The following is a 17630-nucleotide window of genomic DNA, read 5'->3' as shown; positions in this document are numbered from 1 at the left end:
TGTCCCAAAACCCCAGCCACAACTGTATATTTTAATTTAGAAAAAAATCATAGAATTACAGAATGCTTTGGGTTAAAAGTGACCTTTAAAGGTCACCTACTCCAACCACCTTGGAATGAGCAGTAACATCTTCAACTATATCAGGCTGCTCAGAGTCCTCTCTAACCTGAATTGTAACGTTTCCAGGGATGGGGCACCCACTACCTGTCTGGGCAACTTGTTTTAGTATTTCACCAACCACATCATAAAAAATTTCTTCCTTATAACTTAGTTTGAATCTATCCTCTTTTAGCTTAAAATCATTACCCGTGTCCTATTGCTACAGGCCCTCTTAAAAAGAGTCTGTCACTATTGACAGAGTCATCTCCCTCCAACCACTATCTTGTTCTTTCACAGAAATACTAGCCTTTCATAAATATTGCACCCTCAGAACTTCATGTAACAAAGCCACTACACAATAAAGATATGGGAGGAGAAAAACCCCTGTAGGTAATTATTTTAACATATCTTAAATTTTTCATACTTGTATATACGATTATGTTCAATTTTCAAACAATGTTTTTCTGCAGCAGCAGAAATACTCATCTAGTGCAAAAGAGACAAAAGAATCTTTAGACAAACAAGGGAAAATAGGCAATGTAAAAAGTTAAGTAGTGATCAGAAGGAATCGCACATTAATCAAGGGTTGTCTTAAAATGAAGTACAAAACTCCATTATGAAAAGGGTTTTCAAAAATTCTTTTAAATGGCCTAATCTTAGTAATTTCCTTCTTCGGAAGGAAAGAGTGAAATAAGCTTGGATATATTCTGAGGAAGAGGACACAGAAATAAAGATCCTTTGTATACCCATGTGAATAGGATATTTGAAAAAGACATGCAAGGGAAAGCATAACCATAACATTTCCACAGGTACAATTTTCCAATGTGAACAATCCCTGTGAGTGTCAAATATCTCGTATCAAAGTATTAATTACAAACCCCATGCCTCTGGTAGTCAATCCTCCCAGTGGCACGCCACACTGCTACCATTTTTTGGCAACCTTCCAGTGGTTTTTCTTTTCCAAATAGCCCAAAGAGCTTAACTTTGCTAAGCAGAGATAACATGCAGCTCCCAACAGGAGTGCCAGAAGTAGCACAGTTTGCTCCTGAGGAGCAGTTATGGGTGATTATGAGTGATTAGCTCAACATACAGGTATCCTAATACAGACGCACGACAATGTTAGCTAAGACAGAATTTAGGAGGACCAAAAATCTGCTTCAAATTGTACAGATAAATTGTATTCATGCAATAGCACACTGCAAATCCTATTCTGAAATTTGTCATGACAACTTGAAACATTTGATACTTTCAAGAAAATAAAATACTCCAATATCTCTCTTCCACCCCTACATTAAAATTGCAACACATCTCTTCTTTATTGTGTTTTTTGACATACATAAGTCTCCCATAATATCTTCCTTTGCTAATACCTATTCCATTTCTTAGTAAAGAAGAAATGGAAACAGTTAAGAGATGCAAGTAATTTATAGAAGATTCTGAATTAATTACCTTGATTTTTTTCAGCTTCTTCTACAGAACCAATATATTTGGTAGCAGCTTCAGGGTTATCTACAGAGGGATCTAATGCATAACCTGGAACAAGAGGAAAAAAAATATTGTTATTTCAAGCTTTTCAGTTTTGTACAGCTTTTACTACTCTGTCCCTCTGCAAATTCTTTCCTGTTGACTCTGAACTCTGGGGATGATGGAGGATTTAAACTTTGGAATCCCATTAACTTTTCACTTGGTCTGAATATAAAGATTACTATGAAGTAGTACCATGAGACCCTTGAGTACATATTGCTATCAGAATGTTTAGATTTGCACAACACAGAGAAACAAATAAATGTAATAGGCAACAGTTAACAACATCAGGAACAAAGGGTGGGTAATCACAAGCAATCAGTCACCAAATCTGGTGGGAAAGGACCCCAGGATGCCCCTGCTGCATGTGAGGTCAATGCTGAATTCAGGCCAGTTTGCTGCAATGGAAACATTTGATTTTGAAATGCCATAGCAACCTCTTCTTGTAGGAACATGGCATAAGGAAAAGACTAGCTCAAAATCTTATGTCAGAGACACAGGATGTTAAATGGATGCTGCTTTAGTGCAGGGCACTGCTCCTTGATTTGCAAAGCCAGTAAGTCACGTGGAAACCAGCCAGTGGCTGCCCTCTGGCTTCAGGAGCAGCCTTCTGCTCTACTCACTACTTCTGCTGGGTCAAAGACAGTGCTACTCATCTTTGGCAGTCCTGGGGTGGCAGCAGATGGAAGGCAGAGGACAGAGGTGGGTGAAAATACAAATCAAATTACATTTTCTAGGGCTTTGTGTATTCTGCCTCCCATAGCAAAAATTACTCAATCCTCCTCCTGCCAGAACTGGGAAAGCTTCAACTTGAAAGGAGTTGCTTTAACTAATGTAGATGCAGCCATGGCCTATAATTTTTAAATTAATTAAGTATTCACATCTTCATTTCCTGACAACAGCTATTGAGCCTCAATAAAAACAAAACAACCCCAACCACAAAATCTGTGCACTTACTCACATAAATAATTTAGAAAATGAACCAACATTTCACAGCTATTCAGAATATTTACAAATTTAATACATATATCCAACTCTTTTTCTCCATTTCTCCTTAAGTGGATAGCATGATCTTATAAGATAGACAAATAAATTAATTTGGTTTCCAAGGAACAGGTGGTGCACTGAACACATACTGACCACCATGGTTTTTTTTTTTTTTTTTGGGGGAAGACTGCACCCTGGTGGACATAATACCAATTTTTATTAAATATTAAAGTGACAAAATGTCTCTTGAGGACTCAATAAGAATTTCTCTGTATTAAGGAAGGGGAAAAAAAGAGAAAGAAAGATATTAAACTACAAGTAAGAGTAATCACACACACATGACGAATTAAATCCTACAGCATACAATCCAATTCCTGTATTTTTGTTGATTCAGAGAGACAATTGTGAGCAGGGGGAGATTAAACAGTCCATTCTGGAGACCAATGGCTCATAAAGACATATACAAATGCATACAAGTTAAGAAGCTATCAACATCATTCCCACAGCCAAAGGAGATCATCTCCCCAAACATTTTTCAGAAAGACTGCTCTCCTTGAACATGGTCCAGTTAATTTCTTTTTAGATGCTGGGAAAAAAAAAATACCATTGTAATTTGTAGAAGAGCCATTCCAAGAACATAGTATGTATTCCCATCCAAATAGAGCAATTAACCTGCTGACCAGCCCTGTAGTTTCAGCATGGTAAGATCTAGCTGTGGAACAATGTATGTCCAGATGATCCATGAATATAATACATACAGAGAGAAATATCTGCCAGTGTCATCTTACAAAATATACCTCCTCACTATATCTAGGTTAAACAATAATTTATTCTAGACTCCTAGTAGGATTTACTTCTATGGACAACTAAACTGAGCCAACACTGCAATCACTGCAATTCCCCTAATTTAGCTGCCTGCTTTTACTAAGCCACTATTTCAATGAGTTCTCTTCCAAGCTGTAAGGTTTCTATTAACAGTAGAGAGATATTACTTTGGATTTCTGTCAAAATCAATACAGTGGTCTACTTGTCCTCCAACTGTATTGACACCATCTCCGGGACTCTATTTGCTTGGTACTTGTAAAAGAGGGACAGTATTCCCATGAATAGGGCCCCTGGGCCAAGCACAGCTTCCCGTGGAAGTGGAGGCTTCTTATAGTTGAGTTGAATTTGGTCCAGCACCATTCTCAGAGAAAAGCTCTGAACAATTTCTACTTTCTAGTGGATATGTGAAAGGGAATATTTTTTTTTCTGGCTAGGACTCCTAAACGCAGCTGCAAAAGACAGCTTGCTTTTATCCTACTCAGCTGGTATCCCACATAATGTGCCCTGACTTCTGTGTCTCCTTCAGTTTTAGTTAGGAGGCAGGTATTTCCAGCAACATTTTAGCAATGAAAGATACAATTCCACCTACATCCATAATTTCAGTGCACCTGAAAATGGTTGGTTAAATAATTAGACTTTGATGTGCATTCCAAAAAGACAGCTTATTAAAGCCTGTTTACACTGCACTGTGCAAAGCAGCACATAGAGACCCAAGGCAGCTCAGGTATGAAGAAAAATACAGCTGTACTAACCCACTCTGCACTGGCATCTCTGCAGAATCAAAGTAATCAGAGAATAAAGTGCCTACCATTGTTAACAGGTAATAGTGACTGTAGGTGTTGCATGTAACATGAGTAGATTAAAAAAAACCCCACAAGTGTTATTTCCAAGTCAGTTATTTTAGGTTCTTAAAGTATCAGTGTTAGTGATGACATAATCCTGCTATAACCAAGTTACTGAGTACTCATAAAGAGCTTTGAGATTCATGGAGAGAAGACTATTTCTTATTAAATAAGACATTAATATCTTGTGAAGAAGAGATTTAAAAATACCAAATGTTGCATGAATGAAGCAGTCCACTTTTAGGATGAGCATTGATGCTCAAATAGCTATGAAATGACTAAAATATTCATGAACAGTTTGTGTGCAGCCTGTAAAATATAATCTGGAATTCTGCTTCTGAAAATGTATATGTGCTCATATATTGACTTTTTAATCAATACTCAAAAAGGGTTTTTCAAGAAAAGAGACTCCTTCAGCTAAGAGCATAGATACAGAAGAACAAAAGTGTGCTGTATGTTAGAACTTCCTGGTCTTTTTTGACGTGCTCCAAGGAATACAACATTGAAAAAATAATGCTAGTTAAGCAGTTTAAATCATAATGTGAAGGGGAATTTTATTTTCTAGAGAGACAGCCTTCATTTGATAGTTGAAATTAAAATAAGAAGACTGCCTTATGTCAATGGAAACAAACTAGGGAAGATTACCTATGACTGCAGATGCAAAACTGGTTACCAATTAAAAAACTCCCACAGAACAATTATTAATGGCTTTCCATTAAACTGGGAGAGGACCTTTCACAAGATCATAAAATGCCTACTTAGACTATTTTATTCAATGTTATTTATGGATTATACTATCAGCATACTCCTTTCAGGTAGCTCTGAGGGCAATAAGGTCTCCCCCCTAGGACTCCTTTTTTTCCAAGCTAAACACCTCTCTCAGCTGCTGCAGATTTTAACCCAAATGTGGAAAACATCTCCAGTGCCTGTGACAACTTCACTTCTCCAAACTTCTGGAATAAAGGGAACCTTATTGAGATGGGTAGGTGGCACTGAGAAGCTTGAAAGAGTACTTTTTTATAAAATAGCTGGGACACTTAAAGAATACATAAAGGAACACAATACTTAAAAGTACTTTAAAAAGTAAGCTATTTGCAATGACACAATCTTTAGAAACCCATATCCTCAAGGAAAAGGTAGCACAGAAATCTGAAATCTCAGGTAACAGGGACAGTAAGAATCACAGAATCCTATTTAAACTGAAGGCAGGGAAATGGAAAACCGAAGCACACATGCAAAATGACAGAAGCTAAAAATAATACACAGTAACATTGAAATTTCTTGTTTTAAAATAATAAACTAACATAATTGGTAGAACAGTTCTGATGTAATTGGATAGATGCTTTACCAGGTAGAAAGAATACAGAAATAAGATAGTCACGCCAGTGGGGAAAAATGTACTCTATGCCATAGAAAGCTTAAAAATAAATCAGATTAACAAGTTAATAGTGTTAATTAGCATTAAATGATCCTGTGGACTGAAACTCCAGGTCTAAGTAGTGGTGAGTACAGTTGCCAGAGCTCCCAGAGTGACCATTAAGACAGAAAATGCAGTAACCATGAAATGATAACAGAGATGGTGCCAGGGAAAGAAGCACAGTAATAATGACATATTTTAGTCATCTCCTTGTAGCAGACTGCACAAATCTCACACCAAGATGGGGTGATTTTTACACAATGTACTTGTACCATTAAGCAGTCACGCTAGAGATTCACATTAAATAAAAAGCCAGTTTAGCAGTGCAAGAAACTTGATTTTAAGATATTCTTTCTAAGGACACACATTTTAACAAAGACCCTAATGGGGTATAAAACTAACATTGTTGACAAAGCAAAAGAAGATATAAAACATTTACGACAATGATTTCAATCTCAAAACAGGAGGGCTATATTAAGAAAAGATTTTTAAAAGGACAGAAAGTGAGCACCAAAGGGTAAAGCCTTTTTCAAATGCAGGGGCACTTCAAAGACTCCATATAGGAGAAAAAAAACTAATGCCTGCCAGCTAATAAAAGACTACTTTAAAGCAACCAGAAGGATGTGAGCACAGCTGAATAGTAAGTAAAGAGAAACTAATAGAAATAATTCTTCAAAGAGTTGAAGCTGCATCCAGATGTGGAAAACACAAAGACTAAACTCCAGCAGACTAAGTAAATACTACACTAAGGCAGCCTGCCCCCAAAGGCGAGGGAAATCTTATGAGATATAAAACACTTGTCCTTTGTCAAAACTGGCAGGGACAGAAAGTGTACCCGACAATGTGTAGGCCAACAGATGATGAAGAACTGAAAAGAGCACCTGTGAGGTTGTATTAAACACATGCTGATTATGGTGGAGCTTGGGTAGACTCCTGTGCCAGAATTTTCTTTATGGGCAACATGATGCTGTATCTACCTCAAAGTGAAATGCCAGGAAACTAAAGAGTCAAATAAGTGGTAACAAAACACCAGGATCAGAGGCAGTCACCCAAGAGATCTAAAGTCAAATCACAGTGCAGATACTCTCACCTAATATCACCTCAATATGACAGAAAAGGAATGTATCAAATACAATGCTGTATTTCAAAAGACGTTTCAGGCGATACGAAGATCAATCTGCCAGACATTTGTACAGTTAGAAGATTCAAGGAGTAGAAACCACAATAAAGAAAATGGGTATGCACTTGGATGAGCATTATATATTGCAGGAGAGCAGACACTACAGTTTCCTCTACAGGTAAATTACAATGACAAAACCTCCAGAATATTTCTGAGGTGACAATCCTGCGATTGAACAAAGCTCAGTTGATCTTGGATGCCTTTACAAAACCAAGTTAGACTGATTACAGGGTGCCTCAAAGACACTTTAAAAAACCTACAGGTCCTTACATGGCCAACTGAAGAAAAGTTATTAAAACACTGTCAAGAATAAATGGTTGGTTTGCACAGCACAGGAAAGTTGCTGGTGGATTTAAGCTCAGGCCCATGACATTCAACATATTGATAAATGATCTGGAAAAATGGAGCAAGTAGCTTTGAGCAAGTTGCTCACAGAACAAATTCACAGTGAGATTAACATGTAGCCACTGCTACATGGAAAGTTTTACTTTCCATCTTAGGAGCAATACAGTGGAACTAAAAGAGATACAGAAGAGAGACAGGGACAGCCACAGGCATGAAAAGGCTGCAACTGAGGAACAAGAAGATTGATCAGATCTATCCAGGTGGAAAAAAAAAAAAAAGGAGGCTGAAAAGAAGCTATGGCCAAGATCTATAAAATAAAAAATCACACAGAAATGATGAATAAGAAATAATCATTTCGTTTTCTTGCATAAGAGACTAGGGGATATGAAGCCAAACTAGAAAGCTGTTAAGTTCCCCAAGTTCAAAACAGAGATGCTTCCTCACACAAGGAGCTGCTAAGCTGCAGAGCTGCCTGAAAGAGGTTACTGTACAAAGAAAAATTACACAGGTTCAGGAAGCAGCTGGAAAAGCTTATCAAAAAGAAAAAACAGAAAACCCCCAACAAGCTGTCTGAAAATTAATAAATATATAAGCATTTCCCTTGGTTGACAGACTGCATATTGAAAAGAAGTATTCAGATGTATAATTTTTTTCTTGCCACTTCTTCTACTCCTCCCTAGATGCCCATTGCTGGCCTCTTGTCTAATAGAATAAAGGGCTGGAAGGACCTTCAGTCAATAATTGCATGGATGTTCTCAGCTATCCCAGCATCACAAAAAAAATGTACCTTTAAGAGTAAATATTTAGCACAAGAAGTAAAGACTAGTTGGTAAAAAAATACTTGGGTTTTGTTTGTGATTAATATACAGGTTTCTCAATGAATATGTATTAACTTTCAGGATTATACATATTATAGAGCTGTCTTTTTTTTTTTTGTGAGAGACTTTGAGACAGTTGAGCTGTTTTGGATACATTATCTCATTTACTACCCTCATCCTTCATTTAGTCACTGCTTATCTACTTGCCAGCTATTGCAGATTTCATCGAGATCTCCTGCCTTAGTGCAATGGTGCTGAACAGAGTAACAGACCAGAAGTCTCAAGATCTGCAGCTCTTAAAAGAGAGGTTTGCTCCTGTTCTTCTAATAGGTTATGACTCAGTCCTGAAAAAGATATATGGCTTGGGTTTATGCCTATCAATTTTAGTTGCATTTATATACTTGGTGTTTTCTGAGAAGATATTTATTACATCCTTCCAAATGGAAAAAAGAACATTGAAAATGTTAATAGATAACTTTCCGACAACTTAAAGGAGTTCTGTTTTTAACAGATCTTCTACTGAGCCAGAATATCATGCTCACTTACTGCATCTTCTAGTCTGAACTTCAGCTTCCCAGTGCTGGTTTGTTCTTGCCATTTAAATTGCCTGTATTGCCTTTTCATAGTTCCATTGTCACTGTATCCAGATCATTACCTACTGAACATTTCTAAAAAGCTGAACGATAGCTGCACAGTTGCCAGTGGCACAAGGTTTAAAAATACACTTTTATATGCACTTTTAATACAGCTTTCAAGACAGCTGCTATACAGTGATGACATAACCAACAGAAGTAGTTTTGAGTAGACTTGATAGCTTTATCTTTCCCCAAATAAAACTTTTCAAATAAAAAATCTCTAATGAAACACTATATGCCTATGGCACTTTTTCCCAGTATCTGTTTTACACACAAAAATGTTACATTTAATTTTGACCCCCAAAATGTTACATTTAATTTCACAGAACAAAATCTAATCTGTCTATTCAGGTCTTGAATAGAGGCTCCTACTTGTATTGTCTGCCAAGTTCTAATATCAAAATTACAGTCAAGTAAATTAAAATTATGCTATGAAACTAGATATCCATTCCTTAATATGGTCATTTTGCTTATATTCCATATCCTAACAACTCCGTGAAAAAGACCTATTAGCTAAAACAATGTAAGAGAAAAACTCTGTCATTAATATATTTCAAGTTTTAACATTTATAAGAAAGCTTCTAATAAAACTCAAGTACAAAGAAAAATTGAGTGTGGGACAGTCTCTGATGTTAGGCATTTTCTTCCACTGTAATACCTAGCTACCAAAGATGTTAGCAACAAAATCACAATCTCATGCATCACAGAATGTAGTAAGTGAATTCAGGCATGCATAAAGCCCTAATGAAATTAAGGATACTCATTTAGGAAGGTGATTTTTCAGGCAAAACAGTTTGCAAGAAGTAGTATTTTGACTGTAAATATGAATAAAGAAAGATGAAAATCTGTTTTGCAAAAAGTTGAGCGTTGTGACATTTTAAGTTAACACAGGAAGTATCAGATCTTGCCTTAAAAACTGAATTTCAAGCATATAAAGAATACTTCATTTGAACAAGCACTTGCAATCAATCTTAAAACAGAAATGAAAGCTTACAATGAAACATAGGAAAAAATTAACCATTATTATATGTAAACACATGGCAGCTTTGTTCTTTCAAATGTGTGCAAAAGAATGTTTAGAATCCACAGTCTTTCCATATTTTTCCTATCTAAAAAAAAAATAATAAAAAAAAAAAATCCATTTTTCTTACAATTCATAAAATGTCTGCTTGAGTCTCAAGCTTCCCCAAGATTCAAATATTTTAATTTTCAAGTGCCACAATTTATAAGGGAAAATGTTATTCAAGAAAGCAGTCACTACACTGATTACCAACACAATTCTTTGGGTCTGTCTTTGCTAAGACTATTTTAGTAATGCATTCCCATTCTCTGCAAATCTGATTGATTCCATTTGTATCAAGAGGCAACCACTGAAGAACCTGACAAGTCATAAGGCTCCTTACAGTTCTGAGGCAGAATCACATGAAAGAATCTATTTGCATAACAGATCTATAGTTAGTCATGTGAGAAGTGTGAAATTTTGATCAAGTGTTTTCTACACTTGATGCAACTAATGGAAAGATTAATTAAAAGGGGCTTGCTAGGAGATCATACACTGGATTCCAGTTCAAAAGGGAATTACAGAATGAGTTTTCCCAAGTAAATACTATCTCTATTCATATAGATTCTTATTCAAAAGCCTTTTCTCATTTTATTAATTCTGATAAAAAGCAATTTACAGAAGTTACAGTCCTATTAATTGTTCTGTCAAAACCGTCATAATTTATCCAGCCTGGGTATGATAAAGATGGAGGTGAATTCCACTGTCAGGGACTTACCATAGGTTGCAAATGTTCTTCTTTGTTGTTCAAACATGAAATCATTGATGTGAGCTGGTTCTGCATATCCAGAAAGCATGTTTCTAGGTGCAGCCATTTGCTGAGTCCTAAATGGGTTTTCTGGTCCAAACTTCAAAAAAAAAAGTTAAAACAAGGTGGAGTAGAATTAGTAATTTGTTATTTTTGTGTATGTACTTTTTCAGGAAAGGAAAAAAAAAAAGCCACAGGAAAAAAAGAGACCTGTCTTTCAAAAATGGTAATAAAAATCACTTCTTTGCGACTACTGAATAAGCTTCTTCATCTGTTATTTCACACAGTAATCACACAGTTGTTCTGAACAGTTGATTCCAGGATTGAATTTTCTAGCCTGTATTATTGGCACAGAGCTCAGGTTGATATCCACTTCTTGACTTGTTGGTACTTGACAGAACCAACACACACTGTCATTCAATATGGGACCAGTACAAGCATTCAGAAGACAAAATGCAAGGCTGTCCCACATTAGGTTTCCCTAACTAAAACATTTACACACAGCAGCACTGAAGCAAGTTAGAACAGTACTTTTGTTCACACACGTCATGGCTTTGATATATTGCACACTCACTATAAAAAGGCCAATTTATGTGGTACCTCAAAATGTTTTCTAAACATAAAGCATAACTGATGTAGAAATTTGAGACTGAGTATTTGTCTACCTAAAAGGCTACCCCCTGATTGAAGAGAAGACAAACTGTACAAAGAAGTTAAATACTAAACAGTATTAAAAAAGTTAAGTAAAAAAAACCTAAAAGTTAAATGCTTGAACAGCTATTTTTATATTTCAGATAGCCTGTCAGTTATAACAAAATGGAAAGTGGTTCACATGGCACCAAGCAGTCTAAATTCAGTCTTAAAAGGTTTCTCACTACACAAATTTAGCATAGCTCAAGTTACTAAAATTCATAATACTGATATGAATAATTAAACTGAAAATACTTTGATTTTAATGTTAAATTCTCCTCTTAAAAGTCTTATATCTGCAAATCTTACAAATGTTAATTCTGCCCTGATGAGCACAATAAGTAAATAGCAAAAATGTGAAAATAGTAAACAACCACTTCAATGCTGTTCATGTTTAACTCAACATCTTTATAATGCTATTTTCCCAGCTGAACTTTAAATTTTCGTAGCTATAATTCTGATAAACATTTTAAGATTCTTCTCAGAAAAGCTTTATGCAGAATATTAAAATTCAAGCACTAAAAATACCAACATGCTTGTGTAAAATCTATTTTTTAGTTTGCTCAAACCATATTCTAAAATGCAGCAAACACCCAAAGAAGTTGTCTTATAGTAAATTCACACAAAATTTATACAACCTCTGCCTTTTAAGCCAAAATGCTCTAAAAACCAAAATGGTTTCTTACCTCAGGTGCAAACATAGTTTCATAAGTGGGATTGTATTGAACTTCCTTGATAGCAGGATCAAGGTGGACCCCTGTTTCCACATCTTCCTGAAATAAAACAGACATATTAATAACCCATTATGCACAAAAACATTTAAATACATGACATTACTTTCTTTCAGTCCAAATTAGGGCTGTAATTCAAGTTGACACTTTCAGCATTATGAAAGAGAAGAGCACCTTGGCCAAAATTTCTATTTTTAAAAAATATTGATTGCAAAACCAATGTCAGGCAGCCACTGAGAAACTCATCTAAAACACTTGGTGATTTTTGCATGTGAATAATTATTTCTTTTTAAAGATTTCATGCACACATTTTAAAAACAGCATCAAAACTGAAGGAAAGCTTTGTTTTAGGATGTTTGAAAACCAGACTTGTAAAGAAGAACCAGTTAAAACAGCCATGAATTTAATATAAAAGTATAGAAGCTAGAACTCTGTAAAAGATAGAAGGCAGAAATTACAAGTAACTATTCTGAAAGACAGTTGCAAAGAAAAAAAATTACATATCAACATTACATACAAACATTAAGTATAACAACGATTTTCACAGAATCCAATAATCCATTATTTCCAAAAGGTACATTTTTATACTGAAAGGTATAAATGTAATTCAGCTTTAGTACTTTAACACATTTGCAAGTCTGTTGTGACAAAAATTTGACAGATGAAGGGACAAGAAAGAGGGATTAACCAAAAGAGTAACTTCAAGCAACTCACAGGGAAAAATACAGAAGGGCACATGCAGCTGAAATAGAAGACAGAGAAGAAAGAAAATGTCTGACAAGGTAGCAGTGCCCAAAAAGACCTGGTTTCAGAGCTTTACGAAGGCTCTTTCACATCAACAGAACCACCCCCCCTCATCAAGACCCCTGTTAATAAAGGAGAATGTTATTTTGCAGAATTATTATAGTCATTGCTTCCTGTATCTTCATTCTAGAAAAAACAGCAATTGAAAAGGACCCAGGATGTGCTAGTATACTGGCAAAATCCCTAGCAATCATATTGAAAAAGGTATCTTAGCATCATTGCTTAGTCAGTGCTTACCTATAACAGCATCTCAAAGCATTTTTGACTTACAAAAGAAAGTGGCACAACAGAGAATCAAATTTTAGCAGTTGCTTCATTAATAAAAAATTATCTCAAATAAACTCAGTCTTGCTTTATATTATAGTATCTTGAAAGAACAAAATGGCATATTCTTAACTTGTTTAATATTGTTAGCTAGTCTCTGACATGCTATGCCCAGAATCTTTTTTTCTCCCTAATTTAACAGCAGGTCAAATTTGCTCACGCGTACAAGATTTAAAAGATTTTTAAACCTGAACTTTTAAAACACAGAAAAGAAAAACAGTACCTAAAGATCTTTGGCTTGTTACCTGATTATATTTGATTAAAACTGCTCAGCAAACGAAAAATAAAAGCAGGTTAAAAAACCTCAAAAATAATAAAAACAAAACAAAAAACCCCATGACATCAGCAATCCCATTAATTGTTTTTCTGCTAAGGCCACTGTCTTAGTAGAATTGTTAAGTCCAACCAGAAAGCTTTACTCTCACCATGTTATCAATTATTTTAACAGGCAGGTCCAGCCACTGCATTGATCTCACCTGAACCCTCAGCACTACCAGTTCTCAGCCTGACCTCATTTCCCTCATCACACAACCTTTCCAATTCACTGGGCTTGGATGTCAACAGCTACTGGTACATTCACAGCCCTGACTTCCATACACCATGAACCTGCCGGCAAACAGCACAACAGGCCTAATCCTTCATCTAGCAAAAAATCTACAACAGGAACAGGAAAATCTAGAACAGGAACACACCAAAACCACTTCCTAACCTATGTTACCTACAAACTTACATTCCTTGCACTGCTCCATGCCATGAGGATATTTTCCACAGACAACTTTTTCAATCACATCATACAGCTTACTCTTTCAGCTACACTTCACATCTTGTCCACAAAACTCAAAATTTTGAAAAAATAAAAATTAATATAATTGATAATAAGGCAAAATTTATCTGATCAATGGTTAGTGACATTTAAACAGTGATGATCTTACTTGAAATTAGGACAGTTTTCTTCCTGCTCTTTAATCTGAAAAAGCAAAAAAATCCAGGTTTGCAAAAATGCCAAGCATTTTTCAGTTCTGCTATTTTTCCTTTGCTTTTCTTCCTGTGAAGCTCTATTATATGCTGCTTGGTAATTGAGAAAAGAAACAGATTGTGCCATAAAAGCTGATCCTCTGCTGGGGGATTATAGCAATTCTGGTTCTACTTCGCTGCTGGTGGAACAGTGCTGAGTCACTCAAAAGCCACACAATATGTTCACTCCTAGACCACCACAGGCACATTCTTTCTGTGTGAAAACCACCGAGCCTTGAAATTGAAGCACATGTTATATTTACCAGAGCTACACTCCTCAAGACCTCCAGTCTTATTCATGTTTTTCATATTTTAGGGCACCCAATGATAATCTCATAACAGGCTGCTGAAGCACATAATGGTTATCTTTTCATTACGTCATTTTGCTTTAAACTGTGTAATAATTTGAATGTGATCCAACTACCCACTTTACTTTCTCAGTATTTTTAAAAAATGAAATCTTGATAGGAATATATATATTGACACAACATATTGCCAAACGTTGGTCTATGGCAAGAGTTCAAATTGCAATAGACAAATTATCCTTTGGTCAGCACCTGATAAGTGCCATTTTGTACAGTATTATGAGACTCTAGCAGGTAGCAGAAACATTAAAAATATTAACCTAGCCCATATTTCACCAACTATCAAGCTACCTGCATTGGGGTATTTTGGTTGCAGCTTTACTTATTTTTTTTTCTGGATGAGAGAAAAGAACTCATCAGCAACCTCTGCACATGGTGAAGATCTCTGGGTACAACTGCATGCAATGCCAGAAGACCATTTCAGCAGAACTCATCCTTCCAGGACCCAGAAAGCAAGAAAAGGTAATACAGGTCTCACAACACTGTCCCTTTATGCTGGCAACAGTCTTAACTGCAAGCATTCCAGATGCATTTGCCATAGCTCTAGCTAACAGAAGAGGGATCGCAGGAGCAGCAGTCTGGCTGAGCTGAGACTGAGATAAGCTAATCTAAGAGATCGCCTCTCTGCTGTGCTGTAGCTTTTCCTTTGGTCACAGGAATGATTTATCTAAAAGCCTAAGGTGAGCAATCCATCATGTAGCTTATGTGCCAACTGTGACACAAGTGGCTCAGTGGGATGGGAGATGATCAGTAGTTAAGCTGAAAGAGGAAGGCATCTGTGATTTCAGTGAAGGGCTAAGTACTACCCTACATCACTTCCTCTACTCTCAAAGGCACAGGAACCATAAAAAGGGGGGTCAGAAAGCTCTCAAACAGAGTGCTCCTCTGGAGAAAAAGTTCAGCTGTATGACTGGCAGAGAAGCAGGTAGTGTTTGCTGCAACTCAGAAATCATATTAATATGGGCTTTATGGCATGCTGTAATATCCTTAAAGGGCTATACACCCCATATAACCTAGAACCAAAGAATTAAGGTTTTAAGAAGTTATGTTTTACTGAATATAGCTATCTTGAAAAACATATTAGAAAGAAGATGCAAACTTAGCTGTATGTGTCACCTCTCTGCTTTTCTCAGCAATGGTAACAAGCACCCAACTGCAATACAGTGGCTACACTGGGCACCACATGTCAAGTAAGACACACACTAATGAAAAGTGTTCAAAAGAAAAAAAAAACAGGATTGAAGGCCCAAGAAAATATGACCTGAATAGAAAAACTGAGCAACCTAATTCAGCACAGAAGAGATTCAGACTACACAGCTTTGCAGAAGTAAGGACAAGCAAAAACTGAAAATGCTCACTCCATAGATACACCAAAGTTTGGTAGACAGGTTGAATGAATGTCTGTCCAGAGAGAAGCAAGACACACTGCTGATACAAGGCAAAAAGAGGCAGATGATGCCATTTCACCAAACTACTTACTGTGTTGGTTTAGGGTTTTTTTAATAGAAGTGATGTCTATTTAGTTGCAATATCAGGCTGCTTTACAGTTCAGAGATGATTCAATGAGGTTAAAAAATTCTTTTGATAGTAAAACGCTGTCGTTTTGTACCTTTTGTTTAACTAAACACAATCACACTACTATAAGGGAATGGCACACAGGGCTGTTCTCTGGAGTATTAGCATTGCCTAAGGAATCTATCTTGAGACAGAAAGAAGCTTTTGACACTAAGTGAAGACAAGGGGTTGTTTCAGTGTAACTCCCCAGAGATCACCAAACGTCTGGTTCCTTCCAAGGCACGCTCCTTCAGTCCTACCATAAAGCTTGGCCACTTCAAAGCAATAAGAAAGAGGACAGGAAATAGAAGGAATTTTAGACTACATATACAGTAAATCAGATTAACTTTCCTCCTTAAAAGGTTCCACAGTCCTCCCTTTCTTCAAAAAAACTCCTAACCAAACGCCATAAAACAACAGTGTTACTTTCTGTGAAAACCATTTGATTTAATGAATAAAAAATAGTTAAATAATACAAAAAAATGTTAAAAAAGCTTGCTAGAAGTTTCTTTATGTGCATGCAAGACAAAAACATTTCTTTAATTAAACAGTGGCAAAATCCCTGTAACAGGCAGCAAAGCGAAGCCTTAAATATATGACCAAAGTGCACCATGTACTGTGTACTGCAACAATGGATGGTAATTCTGTTCCTTAGAAAGAATATAATGTGGCTTATGTTTTCCAGCTTCACCTCAAGCAAGCTGAGAATTTTGATGTCTATATGTTTGGGCTTTTTTCCCCCTTTTTTTCCTGGACATTTCAGATAATAAATCTGCAACATTCAATTTCCCTGGGTAAAGTCATTAGTAGTTAGTCAAATAGCTAAAAAGGGAAGGCTGCTTTGCATAACATTTAATTAGTTTTAATTATCGATCACATTAAAATGTGGTAAATTAACACCACATCCCATGAGCCACTGAGATTTAAGCAGTTTGTCACTTATCAATTCTTGCCTAAACCACTTGGGCTGTCAAATGCACATTATCTCATTCTAAAGATTTTCAAATTTATTACCAAGAGATAAACAGCATTTGCAGTGAAGCCCCAACATTAATACATGACTGTTATCAGCTTCTTTCTATCTATTCATACACTCTTAATGGTAAATGACTGCCTCACTAACTTCAACAGAATAAAAATAAACCAGCAAGAAAAGCATAAGCTAAATCATTTTGTTGAACTATGGCTAGATTCTCAGGTTCTTCCAGGATGACAAGTTCTAAACATCTACTCTGTACAAGACATTTTGTGTCAAAGAAAGCTGGAAAACCCACCAAGTCAAAGACCATAAACATTTCTAACAAGTAACATTTCCCAAGTCTACTAATGTTCAACCACTGCTACAGAATTGTCCTGTGCCACTTTGTATCATTCTTCTTTCCATAGCTGGCAGGATTACATTTTAAAAAACATCAAGAAGTATGACAGAAGCCTATTTCCTCCACTTTCGTAAAACATTTCTGGAAACCTGCATAGTGCCACAGGTAAACTAGATTCATAGGGAACTGACACTTCTGATCCCTTCTCACATTAAGGCAACACAGATCCTCCAGCTCCTGTATGGGGCTTGGCCAGCCTAGTTATTTTAGTTAAATGTCCTCTCCTCAAGACCACTGAAGGGCATTACTGCAGAGAAGTATCATAAAATCTACTCCGATCTGAGTCTCA

General features: G+C 36.2%; 1 protein-coding gene across 1 annotated transcript in view; it reads right to left on the bottom strand.

The window, feature by feature from the left end:
- Window positions 1–17630, bottom strand: part of CDC40 (cell division cycle 40) — a 37692-nt gene that overhangs the window by 16360 nt on the left and 3702 nt on the right. The window contains exons 2-4 of the mRNA XM_056487486.1: window positions 11857–11943; window positions 10451–10580; window positions 1549–1632 (exon numbers count right to left, since the gene is read on the bottom strand). Of these exons, the coding sequence (XP_056343461.1) occupies window positions 1549–1632; window positions 10451–10580; window positions 11857–11943 (301 nt within the window). The remainder of the gene's footprint in view (window positions 1–1548; window positions 1633–10450; window positions 10581–11856; window positions 11944–17630) is intronic.

The sequence above is a fragment of the Oenanthe melanoleuca genome, chromosome 3 (genome assembly GCF_029582105.1).
Source record: "Oenanthe melanoleuca isolate GR-GAL-2019-014 chromosome 3, OMel1.0, whole genome shotgun sequence".
NCBI classification, from domain to species: Eukaryota; Metazoa; Chordata; class Aves; order Passeriformes; family Muscicapidae; genus Oenanthe; species Oenanthe melanoleuca.
Note: the sequence above shows the minus strand (reverse complement) of the source record. Positions and strands in the feature narration are given on the sequence as shown.